General features: G+C 42.5%; 1 protein-coding gene across 1 annotated transcript in view; it reads left to right on the top strand.

Annotated features, from left to right (window-relative positions):
* Nucleotides 1-323: 323 nt before the first annotated feature.
* LOC139075425 (uncharacterized) overlaps nucleotides 324-26,572 on the top strand; it is a 390,240-nt gene continuing 363,991 nt past the window's right edge. Inside the window, exons 1-4 of the mRNA XM_070571741.1 lie at nucleotides 324-339; nucleotides 778-1,130; nucleotides 1,206-2,039; nucleotides 5,457-5,579. Coding sequence (XP_070427842.1) covers nucleotides 324-339; nucleotides 778-1,130; nucleotides 1,206-2,039; nucleotides 5,457-5,579 — 1,326 coding nt within the window. The remainder of the gene's footprint in view (nucleotides 340-777; nucleotides 1,131-1,205; nucleotides 2,040-5,456; nucleotides 5,580-26,572) is intronic.

The following is a 26,572-nucleotide window of genomic DNA, read 5'->3' as shown; positions in this document are numbered from 1 at the left end:
GTCCTTCTTCATCTTTCATTTTGACCTCTCTACCTCCCCTTGAATGATCTCCCTTTCCCAGATATCAGAATCCTGCCTCCTCTTTAGGATTTAGCTTAAATCCTACTTCTTTCAAGCAGCCTTTTTTGGAAACCCCAGAGAAAATTAGTCTTTCTGCCTTTTTGCCGATGTCTCGTCACAAAAAATTAAAAAAAAAAATCATTTGCTGATGTCTCTATACACAGTGCTGCGTGTTATTTGTGTACTGGTGTGTGGCCGAAAAAGCAGAGGATTGGCAGTAGGAGACCAGACTAACCCAAACTGGGTGTGTCTAAGCAAACTGGATGTGTGCGACCTTAGGCAAGCCATTTGTCTTAATGGGCTTCAATTTCCCCATTAAGATAACAAGGAGATTGGAGACAAAGATCTCTAAGTGACTGCACATGGTGCCCATAATGTGTTTTTGCTGGTTTATAACTTTCCTTAGAGATCTCCTTTTCTATTATTCGTGATTTCTTATTTTGCTCATGTTTCCTATTAGCGTTGAACTATTACCCATCTTTCGAAGTATCTTCTAACTTTAAAATTCTTACACACATTTGGTTTGTGTTTCTTACTCACATCGGGAAGGAGCTTCATTTTATGGTTGGAGCACTGAGGCCCAGGAAGCGCCTGCCTAAGGACACGCAGCGCAGAGAATACAACACAGCTCCCAGCCTGGGAGGGCCCTAGGATCCAGGACATTGCCCGGCCCCGCTCAGAGTGAATGCCCGCTAATTATTTGTCAATTGATTGGAGGTTGTAAGGCCCATCTTGCACGACAACTCCTTTCTCCCTGGAAGGAGGAGCCCCTCGGAGTCTGTCGGTTAACGGGAAAAGTGCTTACTCCGGGAGGAAGGCGGGGCAAGCCGGAACAAGCTCTCGCTGGGAACCCGCATACTCGCACACTCCCTCACCCGGTGTTTCTGAACCCTTTTCTTCGCAGGAGAGAGGTGACGGGGTTCAAGGATACTTGGAACCCGTCCCTTTGGCGGAGACAGGTAGCCGCTTCTGACTGCCGCTCCCGGCTGATCCTGCGGAGTGGAGCGCCCCCGCCCACCCCCCATCCCCGCGTTACGCTCAGGCCTCCTCCGCTCTGCTACGGAAGGGGGGTGCTTGGGGAGCCCTTGCACGCTAGTCTTCCTGGAGCTGCAGTCGTGGAGCCCCGCGCTCTCGGGAGCCTCTAGGCGGCTTCCCCTCGGCTGCGCTGGTGTGCAGGCTCTCCCCGCCGCCCCCACCCGCGGCTCGCCCTTCTTCCCTCCCTCCCTCCCTCCAGCCCGGCCGGCCGGAGCGCGCACACCGGGGCTCCGGCACGTGGGCGCGCGGGAGGCGGCGGCCGCTGCTGCCGCTGCCGGAGCCCAAGCCCGAGCCGAGATTGCCCTCCATGCTGCGGGCTCTGCGGCCGCCTTCCGCTCAGCCTCTGGTCCAAGCCCAGCCCCGCGAGCCTGCGAAGCAGCAGAGGGGAGGAGGACGCGGAAAGGAGGAGGGGCGCGGCGGGCTGGGGCAAGCCGGGCTCTGAGCAAGGGGCGCCCGCAGCCGAGAGGAGGCAGCCCGGTTCTCTCGCTCCTTCTGCTCCAGCCACTGCTGGGGGTTCCAGGCAGAGCGATGCCGCTAGGCTCCTTCTAGGCGGCGGCCAGAGGAGGCTTCCCGCAGCCGCTCGGCCCACGCCGGCTCGCCTTCCGCGGTCGAGTCCCTTCTCTGTCCTGGAGGACGCGCCCGGCCGCTCGAGCCTGAGCGAGCGCGAAGTCCGAAGTCCGCTCCCAGCGCCGCCAACTTCCCCGGGAGCCCCTCTCCCCGCAGCAGCCTGCGCCAGCCCTGGGAGCGATGCGCCCCCAGCCGGGCGGCTCGCCTTCTGCCAACTCGCCACCCATGGGATCGACTGCCCTCGGCTGCCCCGCTTGGAGCTCGTAGTAGCCTTCGACGCGTGGCCGGGGAGAGGAGCGAGACACCAAGGCGTTTGGCGGATCCCGCGCGCGCCTGTCTGTTGGGGTCCCCTGCGGGGGCAGCGTCCATACCCAGGGGTGAGTAACCGGGTCGTGACAGCGCCCTTTATCTCCAGCTAGGAGCTTGCAGGGATGGGAGGGAGACAGGAGAAAGTTAAGTCTCCTTGCACCTATCCTGGGCTTTGGCAGCGAAACGCAACATTGGCTCTCCTAATCCAATTGCCTTCGGGGGTTCCCTGAATGCCTTCAATTATAAGCCAAGGAGGAAGACCCTTTTCGCTGCCCAAGGGGAAGGGGATCCCTACAGCAGACCACTGACTGTTCCCCACCAACGTGCCATTCGGGGCTTTTCAGCCGCCCGCGCGTTAAGCAGGCACCCAGCGTTAAGCGCTTGGAGATCCGCAGCCGCCTGGTCGCGCTCGGAGATCGTGGGCAGCCCGGGGTCCCTAGGGGGAGGCTAAGCGTGCTTCATTAAGGAGAAGCGACTGCTGGAATATTAAGGAAGCGTGTATGTGTGTGCCTGGGAGCAGGAGAGGTAGCCTTAAGAAGAGGTGCGAATGAAATTTATCTGTTGCTGACGGATCGGGTGCCCCGGGCGCCCAGCTCCGCGGTACGGGTTTGGAGGCATAGGATCTTTAGGGCGGCCTGACAGAGTCCAACAGGTGGCCTGCGCGGGCTTCCTGTGGTCGGGCGCGGGGGAGGGGAACTGCTCCCTCCCCGGGGGCTCAAGCTGCCGCTGCTGCTTCTAGGGTGCATCCGAACATGGGTGAGGAAATGCGCTCTCTGCTCTCAGGCCTGATTTGGGGTGAGTGTGTGAGGCATCCAAATGCCTTCTGTCGGAAAACAGCGGCCTTATTGTGTGCCTGACTGAAGTTTCAACTTGCAGGCAACTGAGGGGCCATTCAGCTGCGGCGACGCGGACTTGGCTGGCCCTCAGATGCGAGTCCTGGCCTTCTTCGCCGTCCCTGGCAGAGGGTATTCCAGCTCCCTGGGCTGGGCAGCCAGCCAAACCTCAGCATTTCGCTCCTCTGTACTCCACCACGGGGAGGGGGAGTTGTGGGAGCATCAGGAGCACTGGCCCGAGTTCATTTTCCTTTCTCTCCCTCCTGCACTCTTGTCCTGAGACTCAGACGGAGGGGTGGGGATGGATGAGATGGGCGGGTACAGGTGGTGTGAGCGGATAAGTATGGAGACAGGTCGAGTTTGAGAGCAGGACTGAAAGAGACCAGAGAGAGACGAAGTTCTGCACTCGTACGCGGCGATTCGAACTGAGAAAGGGCATGGCTGCGCTTTGAAAAAGTTTCTTCCGAACTCACCACCCTTCGGTGATTTGGAGTGCGCAAAATACTCTAGGCCCTTGAAGCGGTGGCACTCCAAAGGACCGTCTTCCCAGTCTGTTGCGTCACTTCTCCGCCCCTCAGTTTGCCCATCTGTAGATTGGGGACAGTTACCCCCATTCATGGCAGAAGCTCTGGTATGTCTATAAAGGAGGCACTTAGAGGTGGGTGTGGGCCTGGAAGGTGGAGGAGCAGCTGGGGTGGGGTGGGGTGGAGTGGGGAGAAGCATTGTCTGGAAGCTGCATGCATAGCAGACACAGTTTTTACTTAGATTTTGTGTTTTGAGGAGGTTAGTTGGCTTTGAGAAGAATGGTGGAGACTTTGGGTAGCTAAAGCTTTCTCAACACTCCTTTGGCACCACTGCAGCCACAGCAAGCAGTCTATACTATGGAAACTAAGTGATGGACACCCCAGACCACGGAAGAACCCTCCACTGCCAGCTTAGCCCAGCAGCTTCTGCTCCAGGCGAGGCTCTGGGTGCTAGAGCTGTTTGGCCTTGCTCTTTACACTCCGTAATTGCTGTTGCATCTTTCTAGCCTGGATTTAGTTTCCCTCCCTAGGAGGGACCCTCCTCACTCTGGGGCCTCTGACAGCATATCGCCAAGAACTGTAAGTACAGTGAGCCCCTTGACTTGTAGAGGGCGCTGGCTGACTTAGCATGGAGCACAAGCTTGCCTGACCAGAAGCGTGCCCCCTGGAGGCTCCTTATTGAGAGGGGAGCCAGGAGCTGGGGTGTGAAGAACAGGAATGGGCAGCGAGGGATTGTGTATGACAGAGAAACAGATGGAAGTACAGAGTCAGAGAAAGAAGAAAAGGGAGAAGAAGGAGTAACAGGCAGAGGCAGAACAAGAGGGGAGTCAGAGACAGACATACATACCCAGAGGCAAAAGGGGAGAGAGGGACAGAGACACAGGAGAGAAGGAAAGCTATAGGCTCGAGCTGGCAAAGAATAAGAGGAGAGAGGAGTAAGAGAGAGAACTGGAAGGGAGGGAAGTGAGGAAAAAGAAATCTGAAGAAAAGACAAGTGTGAGAGAGCGTGCCTAAAGGAAAAGGGATGTGAGCAAGGGTGGAGGAATCAGGTGGGGAGGAGAGAATGGTGGGAGAATGGGGGGAGGCAGAGGAAACTGGGAAGCCCCCGTTTTTTGTATTTAATTTTTATATACCACATGGCCGTTCTAAGGACTTTGACATAATCCACATCTTTAAGTAGCTAGCCCTTGGTTAATGTTTCTTTCTTTGTGGAGTCGTGAATTATGTAGAAATTGGACACCTGCTTGCAACCCAGCTGCATTGGAGATGATAAGAATGTAAGAAGTTTAGATTCTTGGTAAATGCACAGATGCACAAGTTCATTTGCCTTCATTGTTTTTTTCTGGGTGAACACAGGACTGTAGAACTCGGAAGTGGTTCTTTCATTCACCATATTTGCCAGGGACTCTCTAATCCGTTTATGGAAGAATCTCCTGGGCAGTTTCGGAGAAAAGCAAATTACTGGGCCCACTCCCCTGGGAGTCTCATCCACTGGGACAGGAAAGTGCTGCATTAATGAGTGCCCCATTGATTCTAAAGCAGGCCGTCTCTGACCACACTTTGATAAACATGGTGTAACCGGTGTAACACGCCTTCTAATTTGTTTCCATTCTTCCTCCTAAGAGAAACAGTTTAACACCTCCCTCTGGTATCCCTCCATCCCCACAAAAGCTCATTTCTTGTGAATTTCTCTTGAAAAGGACAAGCCCTAGGATTGCTCAGCCATGGTTACCTTTCCATGAACCTCATTAATCACAGTAGCTCCAGGGGACAATGGACAGCTCTTCTGGTTGACCTTGTCAGGGGTGTCCACAACTAACAGGTATTGAGCGCTCAGCAGGGCACTGCCCTGGGCATTCTTTGTACACTCTCTGCCTATTGAACACTCACAGAAAACTATGCTGTAAGCACTGTTGTTATCATCTGCATTTTATAGTTGAGGAACTGAGATTTAGAGAAATTCAGTTACTTATCCTGGAGAAATTACGTTCCTTGCCTGGGGTCAGGCAACTGGGAAGCAGCGGTGCTGAAACTTGCACCCAGGTTTAGTTGACTCCAGGGTCAAGGTCCTAATTACATATCGTGGTGTATGTATCTACATACACCTAATCCTAATGTTCCATTCTAGACTGACGGAGCCAGAGATCCTTGGAGATATTTCCCAGCACTCTCTCGCCCCACTTTATCAACTGAGCAAAGTGAAAAGTGGCTGAAGAAACTGAGAAGTGACTTGCCAGAGATCCTACAAGCAGTAAGTGCCAGAACTGGGACTGGTGCCCTGATACCCTAAGTCTCAGTCCAGCCTTCTCCCCACCACACTAGTGGTTGTTGTGTCTGGCTGATCGTCAAGGTCACATGAGCATCTTAGTCAAAACACAAGTTGCTGGACCCCACTAGAGGCTTACTGAATTCAAACCTGGGGCAAAAAGCCCAGAAATCTGTATTTTTAGTCCACGCCCCAAGTCTGCATCTGCACATTACCATTTGCCCCAGTTACTCTGTAGCTCCTGGCATCTGACGCCGCCGATCCCTTTCAAACAGCTTCCAGTGGAGAATTTCAAGCCCCTCCCACTTCCAGCAAAACAAACACACAAAACATAGTATACTCTCTGGATGCTGCAGCCCACACTGATGGACCACGGGCAAGGAAACAAGCTGATCATACCAGAGGGAACTTTGAAAGCTCTCTGAGAGCTGTAGCAATCACATTGAGGTTGGTTAGGCTAAGATTTTCCTGTGCCAGGTTGGAAAGCATTTAAGGAAACATCAAATGCTCCTTCAAAGCATCAGTGTTGGTATTTGTACTAATGCTTGACACAAAAGGACACCGTGAACCAGGCCAATGTGCCGCGGTGTCAAAAGTGTCAAGCTCCGTCTCCCAATTTAGTGGATGTCGCTGTGGTGAAGGATCTAGGCTTTCTCTCCTTCATTATTATGCTTTCGACTCCCTCGGAATGTGTCAATGCCTCCTTCTGCAGGTGAAAAGGAGCCATCACCCACATTCTGCCTCTTTCTGGCCCACTTAAATTGTTTTCTTGGTGACCTCAACATCTTTTCCCTTCTATTTCATTGAAAAGTAGCCAAAGGTGCCAGACATCTTGTCCAGCAAACTGTTTTGTCATCTTTCCCTTTTCAGATCCAAATTTATTTTCTGAATCTGTTGCTTTTAACCCTGACCTCTTATTCAAGGATGGTAATTGAGCCGTGGGTAGCTTTGATAAGCAACTGTCTGATAACGTGTGTTTTAAATAACCACAGTTGTTTGTGAATAGAACACAAACCAAGGAATAACTTACATTTACAATGTCTGCAACTTTAATATGCTGGGAATTTTTTGCCCTTTCAGCAGTGAAAATCTACTTTGCTGGCACAGCTGGCAGTGGAGAAGTGGAAGGTGGAAAGAAATATTCTTAGTGGTTAAGACCTGGGCTCTGGATGCAGACAATTAGGAGTCAAGGTCTACTTCCACCTTGCTGGCTAGTATAACCTTGGTCTGGTTATTGAACTTCCCCAAGTCTCCTTGTCTTCACCTGGTCGTTGAAGACAGTAACAGGAGACCTCTCTGTGGATGCTACCAGGACTTACCTTGGTCAGTGCCTGAAGTGCTGAGCATAGCAGCTGGCATGTGGCAAGGACTCATCTGTTAACTAGTATTTGTTAAACATTTGTCATGTGCCAGGCTCCATTTAACCAAGGATAAAACTGATGTCACAGAGCTTAAGCAACTTGCCCAGGTCACCCACATCCTAAGTAACAGACAGACTTGAAATCCAGATCTGTCCTTTTCAAGTGCCCCCCTCCGCTGACTCTTACTGTTGCATTGGTGTGAGTCTCTCTGTTCCTTCCTTACATGTTAAGACAGAGTGTTGCATATGAAACATATTCTGGTTTGTATTTTAATTGAACCCATTACTAGAGTGTCAAATAGAATTATTCTCAGTGGGGATCTTTTGAAATTTGGGGGATAATTTTAGCTGGTTAACTCACCTCCCAAGTGTTTGCTTTTGCTTTTCCAGCAGTTGGGAGGAGTTTTCATGGATCCATCCTCTGCTGCTTTTGCTTGGTTAACTTCCACCTGTTTTTAAGTTCTCAGTATAGATGTTGTTTCTTTGGGAAAATCTCCTTTGACCCCTCCAGGGCTGAGTTAAATGTCTTGATAATGTGTTCCTCTACTTAAACTGTAGTATATGTCCATTTACTTCTCTATATCTGCTGCTCGGTCTATATAAGCTTCTTGCGATCAGGGACCTGGTCTTAATTCAAGTTGTATCTACAGTGCCCAGGATAGTACGTGACATATAGAAAACTGACAAAATCTGTTGAATGACCAATTGACAATCTGAGCTAATTCTAGGTGGCCCAGAAAAAGTGGTCGTTGTCCTTAAACTCTAAAGAAAAATATCCAAACATTGGAATTGAAACCCACGCAGTATAGTGTGTCCCCAGAGGCACCAGTTCTTCAGATGGAAGGGGAGTGTAATGGTATCAGTAGTTGCTGATTAACCACCTTGGTAGCTTTGGGCAAGTTCCATTGTGATGTTGCTTAAGATGTAATTAGAAGAGACATTCTGATTTATAACTTAATGTGATTTTATCTGTACATTTAGTTAGTTGCTCAGAAAGACACTTTTGTTTCTCAGCCCAAAAGTTTTAAAAATTGATGGGCTTCTGGAGTTAGAACTAAGGTTAGAGATAATCTAGTTCTACCAGCTTGTATGAGAGATGAGAAAACAGAGGCTCAGAGAAGGAAAGAGACTTGCCCGAGGTCACCCAGCAAGTTAGTGCCAGAGCCGCTGTGAGAGCCAGAGGTTTCTGGCTGCTAGCCCAGGACTCTTAATGCACAGCTGAGAGTGATTAACACATCCGTGGTGAGCTCCTTGTTTGCTTTGAAGGCATGCTTGCAAGCCTTCTGCGTGTACACAGCCCAGGCTCCGTAAAATTCCAAGATAACGCTCCTGCTGAAAAAGGAGGGAAGCAGGACTGAAATGATTTGCTGGTTGGGCAAATCCCAAGCGTCAGAGAAGTTTGTGGGAGAGCTTCTTGGCAGGTCCTATGTTGGCAAGGTCTTCTGGGCTTCTGGGATTTCCAGCCTACTTTTCAAACAAGGAGATGTGGCTTGACAGGGATCTTCCTTTGCTATTCTCGAGTGGGATATTTCAAGGTGATTTAGAGATATGTGAAGTTCATTGCCCAGCCCCTGGCACGGGGCTGCTGGCAAAGTAGTGGTTCAGATCCTGCTCCCCTTTCTTCTTAACGCTTTTTTTAGATGGGAAGCAGTCACCTTGGAACCCTTCTCTCTACCTCTGGGGTGCCTTGGAGTCTGACTAAATGGACCAGTCTGAATATACCCTCAGACATAGAAACGTGTGCAATGTACTCTGACATTGTTAACTCACAGATCTTTATCACATGGTGTCAATATTATGGCGACAGTAAGACACAGATCATTGATGCGATATATTGTGGATGATCCTTTGGAAACATTATAATCAGTGCTGACAAGGCAGCAGAAATATCTCAACGCAGTACCTTCCCTGCATCCCAAAAGGCTTGCCAAACCAACCCAAAGTACAAGACTGTGATTATTTAAGGAGAGAAGGCACAGACAAGAATTCCCTTTGCCCCTCAAGCATAATCAGTCTGAGATCATTGGTGCTATTTTTCATTTGATGTTTGAGGTTTGGATGCAAGGGAGAGGCACCCCTCTTTGTATTTCTACCACCAGAACAAATTGACCCCTTCCATAGCTTGTCTGGGTACCTAAAATTTCTCCATTAAGGAGTAATTCTTTGGGCTTCAAATAATTTGGAGTTTTTTATAGCCCTCTACTAAAATACAAGACTTCCTAAGTAAGATATCATTTAGCTACTTTAGCGGTCTAGACCTAACATCTTACCCCATACTTCTCACCTTATGGAGGCATTTTGACAGGCTTCAAGGATAAATACCACCAGCACCAGCACCACCACACTGCCCACTACAACTTGTACTACTACTATTAATATTGCCATTTATTGAGGACCTACTATTGCCAACACGGTTCTAAGTTCTTTCTATGTATCTTCTCAGCTCATGTGCCCAGTAACCCAATGTAGGGATGGATAGGGGAATTTTGATACTACCATACCAATGACAAGTATGCTGAAAAGTAGGGGCAGGATAAACCCAGAATAGTAAAAAAAAAAAAAAAAAAAAAGTGGTAGCTGAGCAGGGAAATATTGAGAAGCGATGCAGAAGGGCAGAAGGAAAGGTGACCTGTCTTCCTTTTTCCTATTCCCAGATATCTAAGCCTCCAAGTAGAATCTTTAGAGAAAATCAAGAAAACTGAGTCTTGGAAAGTTAACTTGCAACAAATCCTCACTGCAGAGCAGGGCTTTGAATCCAGACTTTTCTTCTCTTCAAACTTCACTAGGTAATGCTATCTCTAATTGACTTTAAAACTCCGTGCTTGAAAGGAGCTTAGAGAATATCTTGTCCTGTGGCTTTCAAATGACTATCGTGTACGTTAAGAAACGTATTTTACGTTCTTACCTAGTAAGTATCCACACACACAGCTGACACAAAGCTTTAAAAAAAAATACTTACTCTTACTGTGGGTTATTTGCTGATGTTCCCTGTTCTACCATATTCTCTTACTGTACACGTGTCCACATGTTCACATACAGACACACCATGTTCACACATATAATTGAAACAAAAGTTTCAAAACAAAATACTTACCCCTACCATGGGGGGATATACTGTCATATTTTCCATTTTGTTGTAGTTCATTTTTTAAAAATGTATGCTATGACGCACAAAATTTATTTCATGACTCTATGGGTCTAATGGGTCACAATTTGAAAAACATTTATCAAATCTGCTACTATAGACTTTTAGAGGTGGAGAAAGTGAGGCTTGGGGAAGTGAAGCCATTTTCCCTTGTCCAAGATCCCATGACAAGCTAGTGGCAGAGGCAGCATTAGACCCAGGCTCCTGATGCCCGCTCACATTTAGGAGTAAGAGCGTCTTTGAGAGTGGACTCTGGGTCATTATTTAGCCTCACTCTAACAGTGGATTGTCGCCGTTGACTGCCATAATCTCTGCCTTTTGACTTGGCCTTGATGTTTACTCCCTTCATGTAGAATTTTTTGTGTGTGAGATTTGAGTGACAGAGTTGATTTGCGATGCGTGGGTTTGACGGGGGGTGTTTGTGGTTGAAAAGGTCTGTGAAGCAGCAGGAACGGTGGTGAGGGCCCTGTGCCTCCTCTGTGGGCCTCTCCAGACTTACTGATCAAGTGATTAGGGATAAGATCCTGGAGGACGGAAGAAGCATTGATGCCACCTTAGGTGACCTTTTTCCCTATTCCTGTCTCCCTCTGGGCCACTTCCCCTTTCGTAACCCAGAGGGTATTACTCTTATGTTTAAACACATTAATGCAAGTGCCAAATGAGAGCCTGGTTTTGTCATGCTTGGTGTACAAAAAACACTTTCTGAAAACTGATTACTACTGGAACTGGGGGCAGAATTTTTAAAAATGGTAAATTTTAATTTGTTTAACACTACGCATGAATGCTAAAAAGCCACATAGTGCACACTGGAAAAAGGAAGCATTCCCTTATCCCTGATCCCATGTCCCCCTTCCTGGTACAACCATGTTGCCAGGGTCTTCTGCATTTTCTCTGCCATATATGCGGACAAAAAACACACAGTTTTTCCTCTTTCACACAAGTAACAGCATATGCTGTAATTTGTTTTTTAAAATTTAAATGGCACATCTTAGAGATATCATAAGTGTATACTGAACTGTATCTTTATTTTTCTGAGCTGCGTAACATGCCAGTATATGGGAGTACTGGGGTGTATTTAGCTGTGGTAAAGGATGGTGATTAAGAACCTAAACTCTGCAGTTAACCTGCCTCTGTGTGTGTGTGTATGTGTGTGTGTGTGAGAGAGAGAGAAAGAGAAAGACAGCTTGAGAGACAGAGAGAGAGATATTAGAAAAAGTGGGCCAGGGGGCCAGCCCGGTGGCTCAGTGGTTAAGTGTGCACGTTCTGCTTTGGTGGCCTGGGGTTCCCCGGCTCGGATCCCGGGTGCGGGCATGGCACCACTTGGTGCGTCATGCTGTGGTAGGCGTCCCACGTATAAAGTGGAGGAAGATGGGCACGGATGTTAGCTCAGGGCCAGTCTTCCTCAGCAAAAAGAAGAGTATTGGCAGCAGTTAGCTCAGGGCCAATCTTCCTCCAAAAAAAAAAAAAAGTGCGCCAGGGAAGGCCTCACTGAATTGAGCTGAATCTGTGCATGTTTTCAAGAATTCAGTTTTTACTATTGTAAGAACTTTTTTCATACCGTGAAACTGCCAACAGTTATTTATCGAGGATCTTTTGTCTTTGGGATCCTGGGAAGTTGAGAGTCAAGTGAAGACAATGCTTCCTGTCCTTGAGGAATCTGGAGAGAGCATTTACTTACCCAGAACAGATTGAGAATGATGAACAATTTTGTGTAATTGAGACTTAAACTGGTTGCTGAAACTTCATTCCATGCAGAAGGAAGAGCAAGTGCAAAGGCCCTGAGGTGGGACTGTGACTCTCACATTTAAGAACCAGCAAGGAAGCTAGTGGTGCTTGAAGTAGAGGAAGACACTCGAGCATGTTGATTCCTAGGAAAGGGCTGCTTTAGGGCCACTGTGTAGGCATGTAATCAAAATAAAATATTCCATCTAGGCTGCCTCGGCTAGGGTTCTCTAAAAGGTTTAAAGAAGGCCATATAGCTATTTCTAAATTACAGGAAAATAGATTTTCTTTTACGGAATTCAGGATTTTTCAGTGAAACTCTCTTGCCTATAATGCTGATGAGTTTGAAGCAGGTATCGAAATATATCCAGGAAAGAACTGCTCAGGAAAGGAACATACACTTGAATAAACGACTTAATTAGAAAGCGAACTCACTAGTTTGGCTAGTGTAAGCATAATAGAAGAGACTGAAGCAGCTCCATCCAGATTGGTGAGCAGAGAACTCAGTGAAATTTCTGAAAGAAACAAATTTTAAATTATCAGCTAGAAAATTCCATCCCTGCCAAAGCAGGGAAGAAATTTTTCTTGGTGCTCAAAATTACTGGTTTTCATAGTTTTAAAATCAGTTGTTTGGATGGAAGTAGAATGAAGTCAAACAGCAAAGAGAATTAGTTCCAGCCCATTCTGCCCTCCCTGTCCTACCTTCATGAAGCTTTTTGTGGGATTGCCCCAGTGTTGCCTTCCCCAGCTCAAAGACAAAAGTAAAGGGAGGCTGTATCAAAATGCTTGAGATGGATTCATACATTTTTATTGAATGACACGTATGTTTTGTTTTTTTTAATGATTGGCACCTGAACTAATATCTGTTGCCAATCTTCTTTTTTTCCCTTCTTCTTCTTCTCCCCAAAGCCCCCCAGTACATAGCTGTATATTCTAGTTGTAGGTCCTTCTCGTTGTGCTCTGTGGGACGCCGCCTCAGCATGGCGTGATGAGTGGTGCTAGGTCCACACCCAGGATCCAAACCTGCGAAACCCTGGGGGGCCAAAGCGGAGCACATGGACTTAACCACTGGGCCACGGGGCGGCCATGAATGGCACGTATTTTGAATAACAAAAGAGAAGTGTCTCTTAACTCCTAGCAAGAATGTATTTTTATACATCACAGTAAAGAGTGTTGTAGAAACACTTGATTTTGAGAAAATATTTATATTGGATGTTTTCTGTGCATTTATTTCTGTTCAGGAAAAAATAGCAATGAAAAGCATTATCAGTCTGGCTGGTTCTTTTTCAGATGCAAAATCTCTCCAACTGAAATCCTTTCTGTACTCAAATTGGGCCTGCCGGCTTTAAAAGAGGGCTGTTGGGATAATATGATAAACTGGCCCATGCGTTCAGTCTTTGCTCATCAAGGCTGCGCCAGAATTGACATTTTCGTAGAGTTTGGCTTGATGCTCTGATTACAAATTGGTCCTGAGGAGCTAGACTGTTTGTAATTTTATTCACTAAGGGATTGTGCTTCTATCATTAGGTCTGTTTTGGTTTTGAAACCTGGAGGAGGAAATATGTCTGTGGTTCCCATCTCTTATAAAAAGAATGTGACGGAGAGGGAAATTCGTACAGAAACAAATGCAGTTTGTTATATGCAAAATTAAGAGTTTCATCTTCCTTCGAGGCGGTGATGATAGCATTTCTCCTCCCACTTCCTCCTGGAAGTTTTGCAAAAACAGCTTAAATTGAAGTTTTAAGAAGGGTGTTGAGTATTTATATTTCTTATCATTGATTTACTTGTGATAAATGGATGAATTATTTTGGAAAAGAGAAGATCTGTGATTTTATCTCTTTTGGACTTGTTTTCAAGAATTCTATTTTTACAATCGTATGAACTTTTATAAACAATGAAATTACCAACAATTATTTTTTGGTCCAGGATCTTTTGTCCTTGGGGTCTTGGGAGAATAGAAGACAAGTAAAGACAGCACTTTCTGTCCTTGGCTAACCCAGAGACAGAATGTGCTTCCCCAGAGCAGAGCAGACTGAGAGTGGTAAACTATTGCCTATCATTGAGAGTTAAACTGGATGCTGTCTACAATGAATCCACTAGGATTCAGAGAAGAAAGTGATCAGCCAGGAGCAACATAATTTGGTGACATTTCCAACCTGTTGTCAGAAAACTAACGTATAATAGGATAGTGAACAGTTTTATATGACCCTGATTACATCAACTGAATTCTTACAACAATAAATTTAAAATAATTATTTTATACTTTCACTTGGCGGGCCACCTCAAGGGGTCCATGTGCCACAAAGCACCTAGATCATGAATAAACCTGGATGTCAGTGCATCGCTAGGCTTGGAGCCAGTAAGGGAAATCTTTAGCCCTCCATGTACCTTACCACAATCCCAAAAGAAAACATAACAAACCTTGAACTGAGACCCAGGTGAGAAGTGCTGAGCAAGAAGCAAGTGAGAAGACCAAAATTGTTCTGAGTGCAAATACCCATATAGTCCTGTATCTGAGGAGCAGCTTTGAGTAAGCCAGTTGTAAGCCAGAAGGTGCAGAACCTCAATCTGATTCCTGCATGAAATCAGCATCTGGAAGGGGACCAAGTGGTCCTAGCTTGGTAGCCTCCCTTGGCTTCCAGCAAAAGCAACCACAAATCCTTTTTAGAGGAGAGCATACTCTACTTGGGACTACAGGAATCCCACAGGTAAAGATAAAAACATGATTCCACAATGAAAGATGATAAAAAATACACAAGAAAACCAGCCATTATTGGTCAGAGATATTAAAGAAAACAAAACAGGAAAGGCTTAAACTCCTGAGATCTTTCAGGTGTTGGAATTATCACATATAGATTACAAAGTAAAGATGTATGAATCTTAAAAGGAATAAAAAGCAATTATGTAAAATATAAGCATGCAAGAACAAACTATAAGAAGTGATTGTGAAGATTTTACAAAGAACCAAATAGAACTTTTCCAAAGAAAAAAGAGTTGATAGAATAAACAACTTAATGAATGGATCCATTAAGCATTGTAGACACAGCAGAAGTTAGAGGAAGATAGATTTGAAGATATTATGCCAGAATTCAGCACAGAAAGACAAGGAAATGGAAAATGTGAGAGAGAAGTTAAGAGATAGGATAAATTGAAAAGTTTGTTATATGTTTAATCAGAGCCCCAGAAAGGGAGCAAATGGAGGAGACACAACATTTGAAGAGAGAATGTCTGAGAATTTTCAAAAATTGGTGAATGATGTAAATCCAAACATATAGAAAGTAAAACCAAGATAGATAAAAATTGAATCCACACCTAGACATATTGTAGTGAAACTGCAAATATAAAACATAAAGAGAAGCTCTTAGAAGCATCTAGAGAGCAGACACAGATTACCTACAAAGAAACCACAATTAATAATAACAGTAGGCTAGTCAGAGACAATAGGGGACAGAAGAGCTGGAATAGTATCTTCAAAGGTCTGAGAGAAAATAACTGTCAAACTAGACTTGTTTTCTTTTTAATAATAAGGACAAAATAAACACATTTCCAGATAAATAGGCCTTCACTAAGGAAACTTCTGAAGAATGCACTTAAAAAAGAAAAGTAATCCTGGGAGGAAGATCTGATATAGAAGAGAGAATGGTGGGTAAAATAAATTGGAAAAATGCAAATGAATTTAGACCTTGTCTGTATAATATGATATAATGGTAATGTTCTAACCTGTGTATTTCTTGGAAGAAAACAATCAAAATGCTAGACAGTAAGAGCATGTATCTAGTCAACCACGGAATCCTAAACTCCTAAACAGCTTTATGATCTGACCATTTGTCTTCTGTCTTCCTCTCTCTCTGTATCTCTCTTTTTCTGATCAATCTCATTACAGGCTTATCAATTTTATTAGATATTTCAAAGGAAGCCATTGACTTTACAGATCTTTTATTTTTTATTTTGTTCCTCAAAAGTCACATAAAGTGAAGAGGTTAGCAGCAAACTGAATTTTTCTCTTTTTGGCAACAAATGTATATGATGAAGAAGTAGTGACTAGAATATATAAATAGCTGCTACAAAAGAATAAGAAAAAGATAAACAACAGAATGGAAAATGGGCAAAGGGCATTAACAGGAGTTACCCTGAAAAGGAAAAACATATGACCAGTAAACATATGAAAAGTTGCACAACCTTATTAGTAATTAGGGAAATGCGAAATGAGACATCAATGAGATATCATTTATACTTACTAGATTAGAACAGATTAAGAAGCCTGAAAATATAAAGGATTGGAGCAAACTTTAATACACTGCTTTGGGGAGTGTAAATTGGCAATCATTTAGCAATATAATTTGATGTTTTGTTGTGAAGTTAAACGTTGGCCTATTCTAAGACCCAGCAATTCCACACCTATGTATATATCCTCCAGATACTCTTGAACATGTGCTACAGTTGACACATGCCAGAATAGTCATAAAAGCACTGTTTGTAATAGCAAGAAAATAGGAATAAACAAAACGTCCATTGTTAGGAGAGTAAATAAATTGTAGGATATTTATGGAACAGATCATATAGCAGAGAAAATGAGAGAGTTATGACTATGTACACTAACCTAGAGATGACTATTAGGATGAAAATGTTGATTACTAAATCGATTATTTACGGTATGATATTATTTATTGTAACATTTTTGCATCATGATCAAAAACAAGCAACACTAAACTTTTTTCATTTCTGCTAATATATTATATATTTGAAAGGAAAGAAATGTACACAAAGTTCAAGGTAGTGGATGATAGTGGTTTCTTCTTGAGAGGGAGGCCAGAGGATGGAATGGGAAAGGAGTGCAGTAAGTGAGTTCGGGGATTGCCTGACTTTGGGAAGCAGAGGGTTTGGGGGTTTGGCTGCCCTTTACCTGTGGAAGTGTGATTACTGGAACTGACTGGCTGACTCTCAGAAGGAGGGCCCCTCACTGATTAGCTGGCTGTTAGAAGCTTGCATCCTGCTGCAAAACTGCCATTGATTGATCTGTATGGGTTTAAAGTCAGTTCCTTGTGACAATGGCTGCAGAACAATCAGTGTTTTCCTTGGAGGGTAGGGACCTTTTATTCTCACTCATGAAGTAAGTCTTATTGTTTCCACCTTAAAGATGAAATGGCTAACTATTTGCTCAAGAGTTGCCAGCTACAAAGCGGTCTAGCTGGGATTAGAACCTCAACATTCTGGCTTCACAATCTACCCTTAACATAAGGTAGTTATACTTGAATTATAACATAGCATATTCCATGTTATAAAGTTATAAATTATAAGAAGATAATTTTATTGAAAGTCTTAGAGTTTTTCCCTGTCTTACTGATGTTACTCCCTACTTCTCTATCTTGGTAAAATGGCACCAGTTGTGCAAACCAGAAACCCGGAGTTTTCCTTGATGTTTCTAAATATTTCACCCTATCTCTAATCAACCAGTGTCTTATATTCCAAAACAACTACAGCCTGACCATTATTCTTGGTCTCCACATGGTTACCAGAAAAAGTTTGGAAAAGGCAAATCTGATCCTGTCACTTTGGGCCATGTTAAAATTATTCTGTTATTTTCATTTGGTCTTAGATTAAGAATCATGTCCTTTCCCCAACCCTCCACCTTACCTCCCTCCACTGTCTACCTCTCACTGGTCATGCTGACCTTTATTTTTTTCAGTCTCTCATTTCCTCTGGCCACAGGGCCTTTCTATGTGCTGTTGGATTTGAAGTTTAAACCATCTGACTATGTTACTAGCTACTCTCCCTTGTTATTGTCTTCCACACCCCCTAGGTCATACCTCTAAAATTCTTGAAGATTTTAGCTCCTGGTCGGCTCAATTTCTTTCCTTAAAACTACTCTGGTCATAATTCTTGATGATTACAATCTCCAATCCCTATATAGATAATTTTCCCAATATCCTGGTCAGTTCCTTGAATTCTTCTCCTTCAGTGATCTTGTTCTCCATCCTACCTAATCTGACTACTACCCTAGACATAACCTAGGCTTATGGTTCTCAAATTTTGGCATTCCTCAGAATTGGCTTGATGACTTTCAAAATATAGAGTGCTGGGCCCCACCTCCAGAATTCTGACTCAGCAGATGTGAAGTGGGGCTGGAGAATTTGCATTTCTAACAAGTTCGGAGTGATGCTGATGCTGCAGATCTGGGCACCATGCTTTGAGAAACACTGTGCTACATCTTGTCCTCTGCAACAATTGCACCACCTCCATGATCTGAATTGCAAGTACCTCACTCTCTAACTGTCATATTCTAACTCTTTAGCTCACTCCCTCCCTTCTTTTAATACCCACACTCCAATGATTCTTTGACAACCCCTATATCTAATTGGATTTAAGAAGTTGGAGACTTTGTAATTATCCAATGTGTGTGATGTATGCCTCAATTAGGATGAGTCATTCAGGAGTGTTGCTATTTTCTCTGTGTCATTTGTTACTTGAAATTTCTGGAAATTGCCACAGTATCCTACCTTCCTTTCCCCAAATATATTAGTCTAACTTAAAAAAATGGAGTTGTTGAGCTTTTGTAGGTGAAGTGTTATAGAGTAGATATAAAATAAATTAATAAACTTGATTCAATTCAAGGATAAAAGTGTTAAACATACACCCCCAAATAGACAATTCACTGCTGGATTTTTATTATTTTCATCAGGCCTTATGTAATTTCATCTGTGTTCCTTCAAAATATGGGTATTTCTAATATTTATCAAATGGTTTTATTTTAAGAAAATATTTGAAGCCATATCATTCTATCCTTGAAATGAATGAATGAACCATCCTGTGTGTTTGGTGATAATACCTTACCTTTACAAGTGTTTCAACGTTGTTTGCAGAAATGATTTCACATCATCATTGACTGCAACCCTGTGAGATTATTAGAAAAATCATTGTTCCCCTTATAGAAAAAAAGAGGACCAGAGAACTCAAGCAGTGTGTTCAAGGACACAAACTCAGTCAAGTTGGACTCATATATGGAATTTTGGCCTCAAAACCCAGAGTTCTACCCCTTTGGGTTGGAGAATCTTGATGGTTGAAGAAACTCCAGAGATTACTTTGTTCAGGAGATATGGAAACAAGTGGTATCAGCCATCGAGTAGGTGGAGACGGTCTAAATCAGACTCCAGCTGACTGTCATTTCATGGCTATGAGTATTGCTATAGTTTCTGATTTTCAAGGGAAGCTGAAAATACGGAATTTTAGTGATATTATTCAAATTTGAAAATATTTACACTTAATGCAGATCAGAAGGAAAACACTATGTGGGCCAAATGTAACATGTCTGATTTGTCTGTGGGGTGTCAGTTTGAAACCTGTGATCTAAAATTATATTGCAGGTGGGAGGCATTTCTTCTCTAATAGTCCTAGAATCTGATAGTTTGGCCTTTGTTTAAGCATTTCCAGTGATGCAGAACTTTCTCTAACGATGTGGTTGGTTTTATTGTTGGTAGTCTCATTGTTCTTAGATTACTTGTCTTGAGCTCCTTCATCCTGCTTACATCCTGAATCTATTCATGATTCTACAGGGAATCCTTCCAAACGTTTCAAGAGCTCCCTCTTTTCCTCAATTTTCCCTGCCTTTCCCTCCCGCCCCTGCAATGTTCTTTACAGGCTAAACATTCATAGTCATTCAACTATTCATCCTAAGGCATGATTTTTAGAACCTTTATAGTCCTAGCTACCTTCTGGATGTTCTCTAAATCTGTTAAATTTCTCCTAATTAAAGTAGCCCATAGTATTCCATGACAGCACTTCTTATACAACAAATAAAATTGTGTTATTTAAGAAAAACTTTGTATTGAGATTTGACAATTGACACATAAGTTTATATTAGTTTCAGGTGTACAATATGATTTGCCTTGATTTACTGTTACTCAGAAACAGGTAGATAGATTTTCAACACATTTTGGCTATGTTTGGAATAATGTGACACAAAATGTAGTCTATGCCACAAACTGTCACAAACGTTAAATTCCCTTTTCAAAGCGGCCCAAGCTAATGAAGGCATATGTGACCACCCATTGAGAAAGACCTGCCATGCTTCTTCAGACCTCATGAACAGAGAAAATGAATAGCAGTTCTAAAGAAGATTCTTATTTTAAAAGATTCGTGAATTATAGACATGACTTGTGATGGAGTCTGAGTCTAGAGTCTAGAGTAAACAACTATAGCGATATTTTAAATAAATGTTCATGAATGATTCTCCTAGATAATACTGGAAGGGCAACTTGTTAATAATAGCAGCTGTAGTTTATTAGAAACCAACCATGTGCCAAACACTATAATCGAATACAGATGAATGTGAGAATGCATGTAGCATACTTAGCACAGTATTAGCAGTTAATGATTCAAATAAATGATAAATGTTACTATCATTACTATTAACATTGTTGTTGCATTTAATATGTTATTTCATCCTTATTACTTCTTAAGAGGTAATTATTATTGCCATTTTGGAGAGGAGAAAACTAAGCCTTACAGAGGTTAGGTTCTGGGGTCGCACAGCTTGCAAGCATCAGAGCTTGGAGACTTATCAAAATGGAAACAACTTGCTACTTCTCCCTCGTGCTACTTTCCCCCTTGCAGGCCAGGGTGAACTTGGAATCAAGGTATAACCCTTCATTCTCCCTGAAGAATTGTCAGATTATTTCTCTGTCTTGTGATTAGGCAATGGATTTAATTTTGAACTCAGATACTGAAATACACATTTATCATCGTCAAACATTTATTTTTGTATTAGCCGTGTATTCTAGTCTATTTAGATCATTTTGAAACTCAAGAATTTCATTCAGTGTGTCAAACTTGTGACATTCACACATTTGACAAGCATGACTGACTTCTAGGACATTTTCCTAGTTTTTGGCTAAAAGGCATTTAAAGGGGGCACAAACAAGGGGGAAGCAACAAACAGACAGAGCCTTGGGGTACGCTTCAAGAGATCCCTTATCCCTTTAACTGCCCCAATTTTATATCAGTCATGAATTGAAGTTCTTCACATATCATGGCTCAACCTGGTATGCATTTACCATCTTAATCTTACCATAATCTGTCCCACGTTTTTTTCCATCTTGTTCATAAGTTTATCAAGAAATATTTTGGCAAATTCTTTACCAAAACCTATATGTTTTTTGATTATGGAATTTCATCACTCTGCAAGACTAGTAAGCTTGTTTAAAATTCAGGTGCATTTGGCATGAATTACTTTTGTTGAACCCACAGTGACTTTAGTTATCACTGCTTTCTCATATTGATTCATTCTTGTTGGTTTTAGAGACAACATTTATTTCACTTAAAGGCTCTAAATGATTTCAACTTTTAAACTAAGTTTGGGGAGAAGAAGAGTTCTAGGAACCTAAAAAGCAAGTTATGAGGCAAACTGTAATTGTTACAATCAGAATCCGGGCACTTGTAACACTTTTATTTAATCAAATGCCTTCAAAATGAATGTACAGATCTACTACAAATAGAAAAGATATTTTTACACAATTTAGGTAAATAATAGTTTTGGTGTGGGAGGATTGTTCTAAGAATGTACAGAAAGTTCATGCATTGTTCATTCCTTTGCATCTTGTCCCCTTATAGGGCCAAGACTTTATTTAGACAGAGACCAGAGCTGGCATATTCCACATACGATTTTCCCATATCTGCTAGACAGTGAAAGGAAACACCCTTGAGAGATGCATGAAAGGCTGCATTTAATTTGGGAGGAAAAAATAGCATATTTGTCCCTTTTAATTAGTGTGTGAAGAACTATATTTCTCTTAAGATTCTCTTTCTAGTCTATACTTACAGAACAGCATCTTGAAACGACAGTTTTCCTAAAGAATGAGAACTTTAAAAAAAACTTCATACTTTATAACATAGATTTTTAAAAGATATTGCACTTAGTAATTTGTGTACAGGTACATGGCAAACACTGAGGGGCTCGTGAGCTAATTTTGGCCCTTGCCCAAAGTTACATGTGGGTCCAAGCTTCTGTGCGAGCGCAGGTGTGTGCAAATGAAGCCTGATTGCAGTTCAGGTGGGGCGTTGTGCTCACTAGTTCATAACAGCCCTCACTCCTTCAGGCTGCTGTGTGTATTTGCTGTCCCTGACTGACCCAAGCAAGCATTTGGATTTGTAACTCCTGGGATAAAAGGAAGAAAGGTGGTCTTGTAACAGTGTAAAAATCTTAGATGAGATGATTACCCCTCTGTGGAATACCTACAAAACCCCTTAGGTTCTATATTTGGGATTTACCAGGTCTCTTTTATTTTGACCAAATGTGACTCTTTGACTGTTTCATACATACATGTGCCTATGTATGTAAATAGAAGTACAAAGTTGTTTCGGTTAAATCTGCACAAAATGACATAATAGATGTACTTATTCGCAATAACAATAAGAGACTATTATAGAGCACAGTTTTAGGGAAGTGGATGGTAAAGATATTTGCCAACGGGTGTTCTACATTTCTGAGTTTGACAGTTATCAATGGACGTGAGTACACATGTTTTTTATACTCTTTGATGTATGTGAGCACCCTGACAGCATGTCTCAAAGTTACTACATAACTTTGAAATGACTGTATTTGTTTGTGGTACAGATTTGATATCAAGGCTCTGAAAGTTTTTTTAAAAACAACATTCTTTTGCTCAAACAAAACAAGGTTCAACCCTTTATCATGTTATCTTTTTAACTCAGTTGGTGTCACCTTTTAAGGCGTTATTAACTTTATTTTGTAGCCTGATCATCCAAAGCAGTCTGTGTTAATGCAAAGTACTTTGAAGTCAAACCTATGACCAGCAATTTGACCTTGAGCAAATTATATTATGATTCTAAGACTTTGTTTTCTATGTGCTTAACAAGACTAGTAGCCTTCCCTACTGAGATTTGATGAAAATTAAATGAGATTATGCATGTAATATCTGTAATAATAATAACAACAGTTGTCTAAATGCATTTACTAATAAGCACTATTCCAAGAAGAAATTGATCATACACCAACACAAGTTGATAATTATAGGTGACTGGAATACAAAAGTAGGAAAGAAAGTGGAGTCAAAAGTTGGAAAATTTGGAGAAGAGGTCAGAGATGAAACAGGAGATCAGCTTGTGGATTTCTGCAAAGCCAACAATCTGTCCATCTGCAAAGACGTGCTTCAAGCCACCAAACAGACAACCGTATACGTGGATGTCACCAGACAGTCAATATAGAAATCAAGTAGACTACATAACTGGAAGAAGGAGATGGAAAAGCTGTATTCTCTCTGCCAAAACAAGATCAGGAGCAGACTACGGTCCTCACCACCACAGATTGTTGATATCAAATATCAGAGTAAAGCAGTGGAAGAGCTCGAAAAGAATCGTAGGGCCAAAATATAATGTAAGCAACATTCCTGACGAATTTGAAGTCCACATAAAAACAAATTTGCATTGTTAATTGACCAAGAACCAGAAGAACCGTGGACTGAAACCAGAAATATTATGAAGAATGCTGGAAATAAAAAGAGAAGAGAAGGAAAAATGGATGACAGAAGAAGCACTAAAAATTGTTAAGGACAGAGAAAAAAAGTAAAGGGTGACAAAAGTAGGGTTAGAATCCTGAATGCGGTTTTTCAGCAACTGTCACATAGAGATCAAGAGAACTACTATGATGGCCAATGCAAAGGGATAGAAGAAAACAACAAAAAAAGAAGAACAAGAGGTCTCTTACAGAAGATTCAGGAAATCAAAGCGAATTTTAAACCTAGGTTAGGAATGCTGAAGGACCAACAGGGACGCCTACTATCTGATCAGAAGAAAATAAAAGGGAGGTGGAACAGTACACTGAAGATCTGTACAGAGATGACAAAAGGAAGACACATTCCTTTGAAGAAGATCCCAGTGAGGTAAAACCCATAATTTTAGAAAGTGAAGTGAAAGCTGCTGTGAAAATTCTGGGAAGAAATGTCACCAGAGATAGTGGGATATTGATAAAATTATTTCAAGCCACAGAGACTGAATCTGTCAAAATCCTAACAAGAATATACCAACAAATATGGAAAATAAACCAATGGCCTACAGACTGGAAAAGCTCAATATATACCCCAATCCCCAAGAGAGGAAATCCCAAGGAATACAGTAACTATAGGACCATTGCTCTAATTCCCCATGCAAGGAAAACGATGCTCCAAGTGCCACAACAAAGGCTTTTGCCTAATATGGAGCAAGAAATGCCTGATGTCCAGGCTCGATTTTGAAAAGGGAGATCCACACAAGATCTAATTGTGATTATTCACTGGCTCCTGGAGTGCACCAATGAATTTCAGAAGGTTTCTCTGTGTTTTATAGACTACGGTAAACCTTTAACTGCCTGGATCATGAAAAAGCTCTGGGCTGCTCTGAAAGAAGTGGGCGGACCTCAGGACTTGATTGTCCTGATGCATAACCTGTATTGTGAACGAGAAGCCACTGTCAGGACAGAATATAGAGACAGAATGGTTTCCTATAGGCAAAGTTGTCAGACAAGGGTACATTTTATTTCCCTATCTGTTTAATCTGTATGCAGAACATATCATACAAAAAGATGGGCTAGACTCAGACGAAGGAGGAGTGAAATTGGTGAAAGAAATATCAATAACCTAAGATATGCAGATGACACCATCTACCTGGTAGAAAGCAGGAGGGAGTTGAAACAACTTATGATGAAAGTGAAAGAAGATGCCAAAGCAGGACTGCATTTGAACATCAAGAAGACAAAAATCATGACTACAGAACTATGCAACTTTAAGGTAGACAATGAAGACAGTGAAATTGTTAAAGATTTTGTTTTCCTTGGTTCAGTCATCAATTTAAATGGAGACTGCAGCCAAGAAATCAAGAGAAGACTGACATTTGGAAGGGCAGCGATGAAAGAATTAGGAAAGATCATCAAGTATAACGAAGTGTCATTCAAGACTAAGATCAAGATTATCTACACCCTCATATTCTCCATTTCTATGTATTATGTGTGAAATATGGACAGTGACGAAGGCTGAGAGGGAAAAAATTGATTCATTTGAAATATGGTGTTGGAGGAGAGCTCTACAGATACCCCGGACTGCCAGAAAGATAAATAAGTGGGTTCTAGAGCAAATAAAGCCTGAACTATTGCTGGAGGCAAAAATAATAAAAGTGAGGCTTGTCCTAATTTGAGCACATCATGAGAAGAAAGGATTTCATAGGGTCACCAGGAATCAGAGGCAACTTGATGGCAGGTAATAACAAAGCACTCTTCTCCTACTTTCCTCCATCTCATTGCCAAATCTTTGGCCTAAATGACCATTTGAGTCTTATCTGGTTGAGCATAATATCCATTTAACTGCCTCCCTGCATAGCCTTGTCGCTCCTATGGTATGCAGGTGTAGTGATATGCTTAAAAAGCAAATATGATCTGATCAGGCCACGCTAAAGCCCTTCGAAGGCTCTCCTTTGCTCTTAGAACATGGTCTACAAGTTTCTGCATGATGTGGCCCCCGCTGCCTCCTCGGCTTTATCACAGTCATGCTCCTCATGGCTGTCATCATTTGAGGCCTCTTGCCTTGCTTTTCTTTTCTTTCTTCATTTTTTATTTTATTGAGGTTACATTGGTTTATAACATTGTGTAAATTTCAGACGTACATCATTATGTTTAGGCTTCTGTATAGACTGTATTGTGTTCACCACCAAAAGTCTGGTTTCCATGCATCACCATCCATATGTGCCCCTTTACCCCTTTCATCTTCCCTCCACCCCCTCCCCCTCTGGTAACCACCAATCTGTTCTCCGTATCTATGTGTTTGTTTGTTTATCTTCCACATATGAGTGAAATCATACAGTATTTGTCTTTCTCTGTCTGACTTATTTTGCTTAGCCTAATATCCTCAAGGTCCATCCATATTGTCACAAATGGCATGATTTCATTTTTTATGGCTAATATTCCGTTATGAGTATATATCACAGCTTCCTTATTCATTCATCTGTTGTGGGCACTTGGGTTGCTTCCAAGTCTTGACTATTGTGAATAATACTGCAATGAACATAGGAGTACATGTATCTTTACAAATTAGTGTTTTCATGTTCTTTGGATAAATACCCAGAAGTGGAGTAGCTGGATCACATGGTATTTCTACTTTAATCATAAGAAAGACAGGATGCCATTATTCATGCCTTTCTTATGATCCCAGCTTTCTTATGATTTCTTGCATGTACCTTGCCTTACTGTCTCCTTCTCCACGGGACCCTTACTCAAGTCAGTCTTTCTGCTCGGAGGTTTTTCTCCTGTTCCTAGCTGGTTAATACCTACTCTTTTTTCTGATCTTTCCTCCCTTCCTGCTACTTCCCTTTTTCCTGACCCCCTGTTTCCTCAGCCAGGTCTGATTCCCCACCCCCCGATATCATGGTACCATAATACCATATATGTTTCCTTCAAAACACTTAATGCAGTTATAATTTTATATTAACTTGTGTGATTATTTAAGCAATCTCTATCTTATCTGCTAGAGTAAAAGTTCCATGACGTCAAGGACTAGGTCTGTACGTCCTGCACCAGGGGGTGCCTTATGATACTAGACCTTCGATCAATATGTGTTGAATGAATTAATTTGTGAATGTCAGGAAGTACTTGTGCTCTTTACATTGAATCCTTATGATGACGGCGTGAGGTGGGTATTATTATCCTCTTCTTATAGACGAGGAAAATGAGGCCCAAAGCATTTAAAAAAGTCTTTGCTTGATATTACACAGCAT

This window comes from Equus przewalskii, chromosome 13 (genome assembly GCF_037783145.1).
Source record: "Equus przewalskii isolate Varuska chromosome 13, EquPr2, whole genome shotgun sequence".
Classification (NCBI taxonomy): domain Eukaryota; kingdom Metazoa; phylum Chordata; class Mammalia; order Perissodactyla; family Equidae; genus Equus; species Equus przewalskii.
Note: the sequence above shows the minus strand (reverse complement) of the source record. Positions and strands in the feature narration are given on the sequence as shown.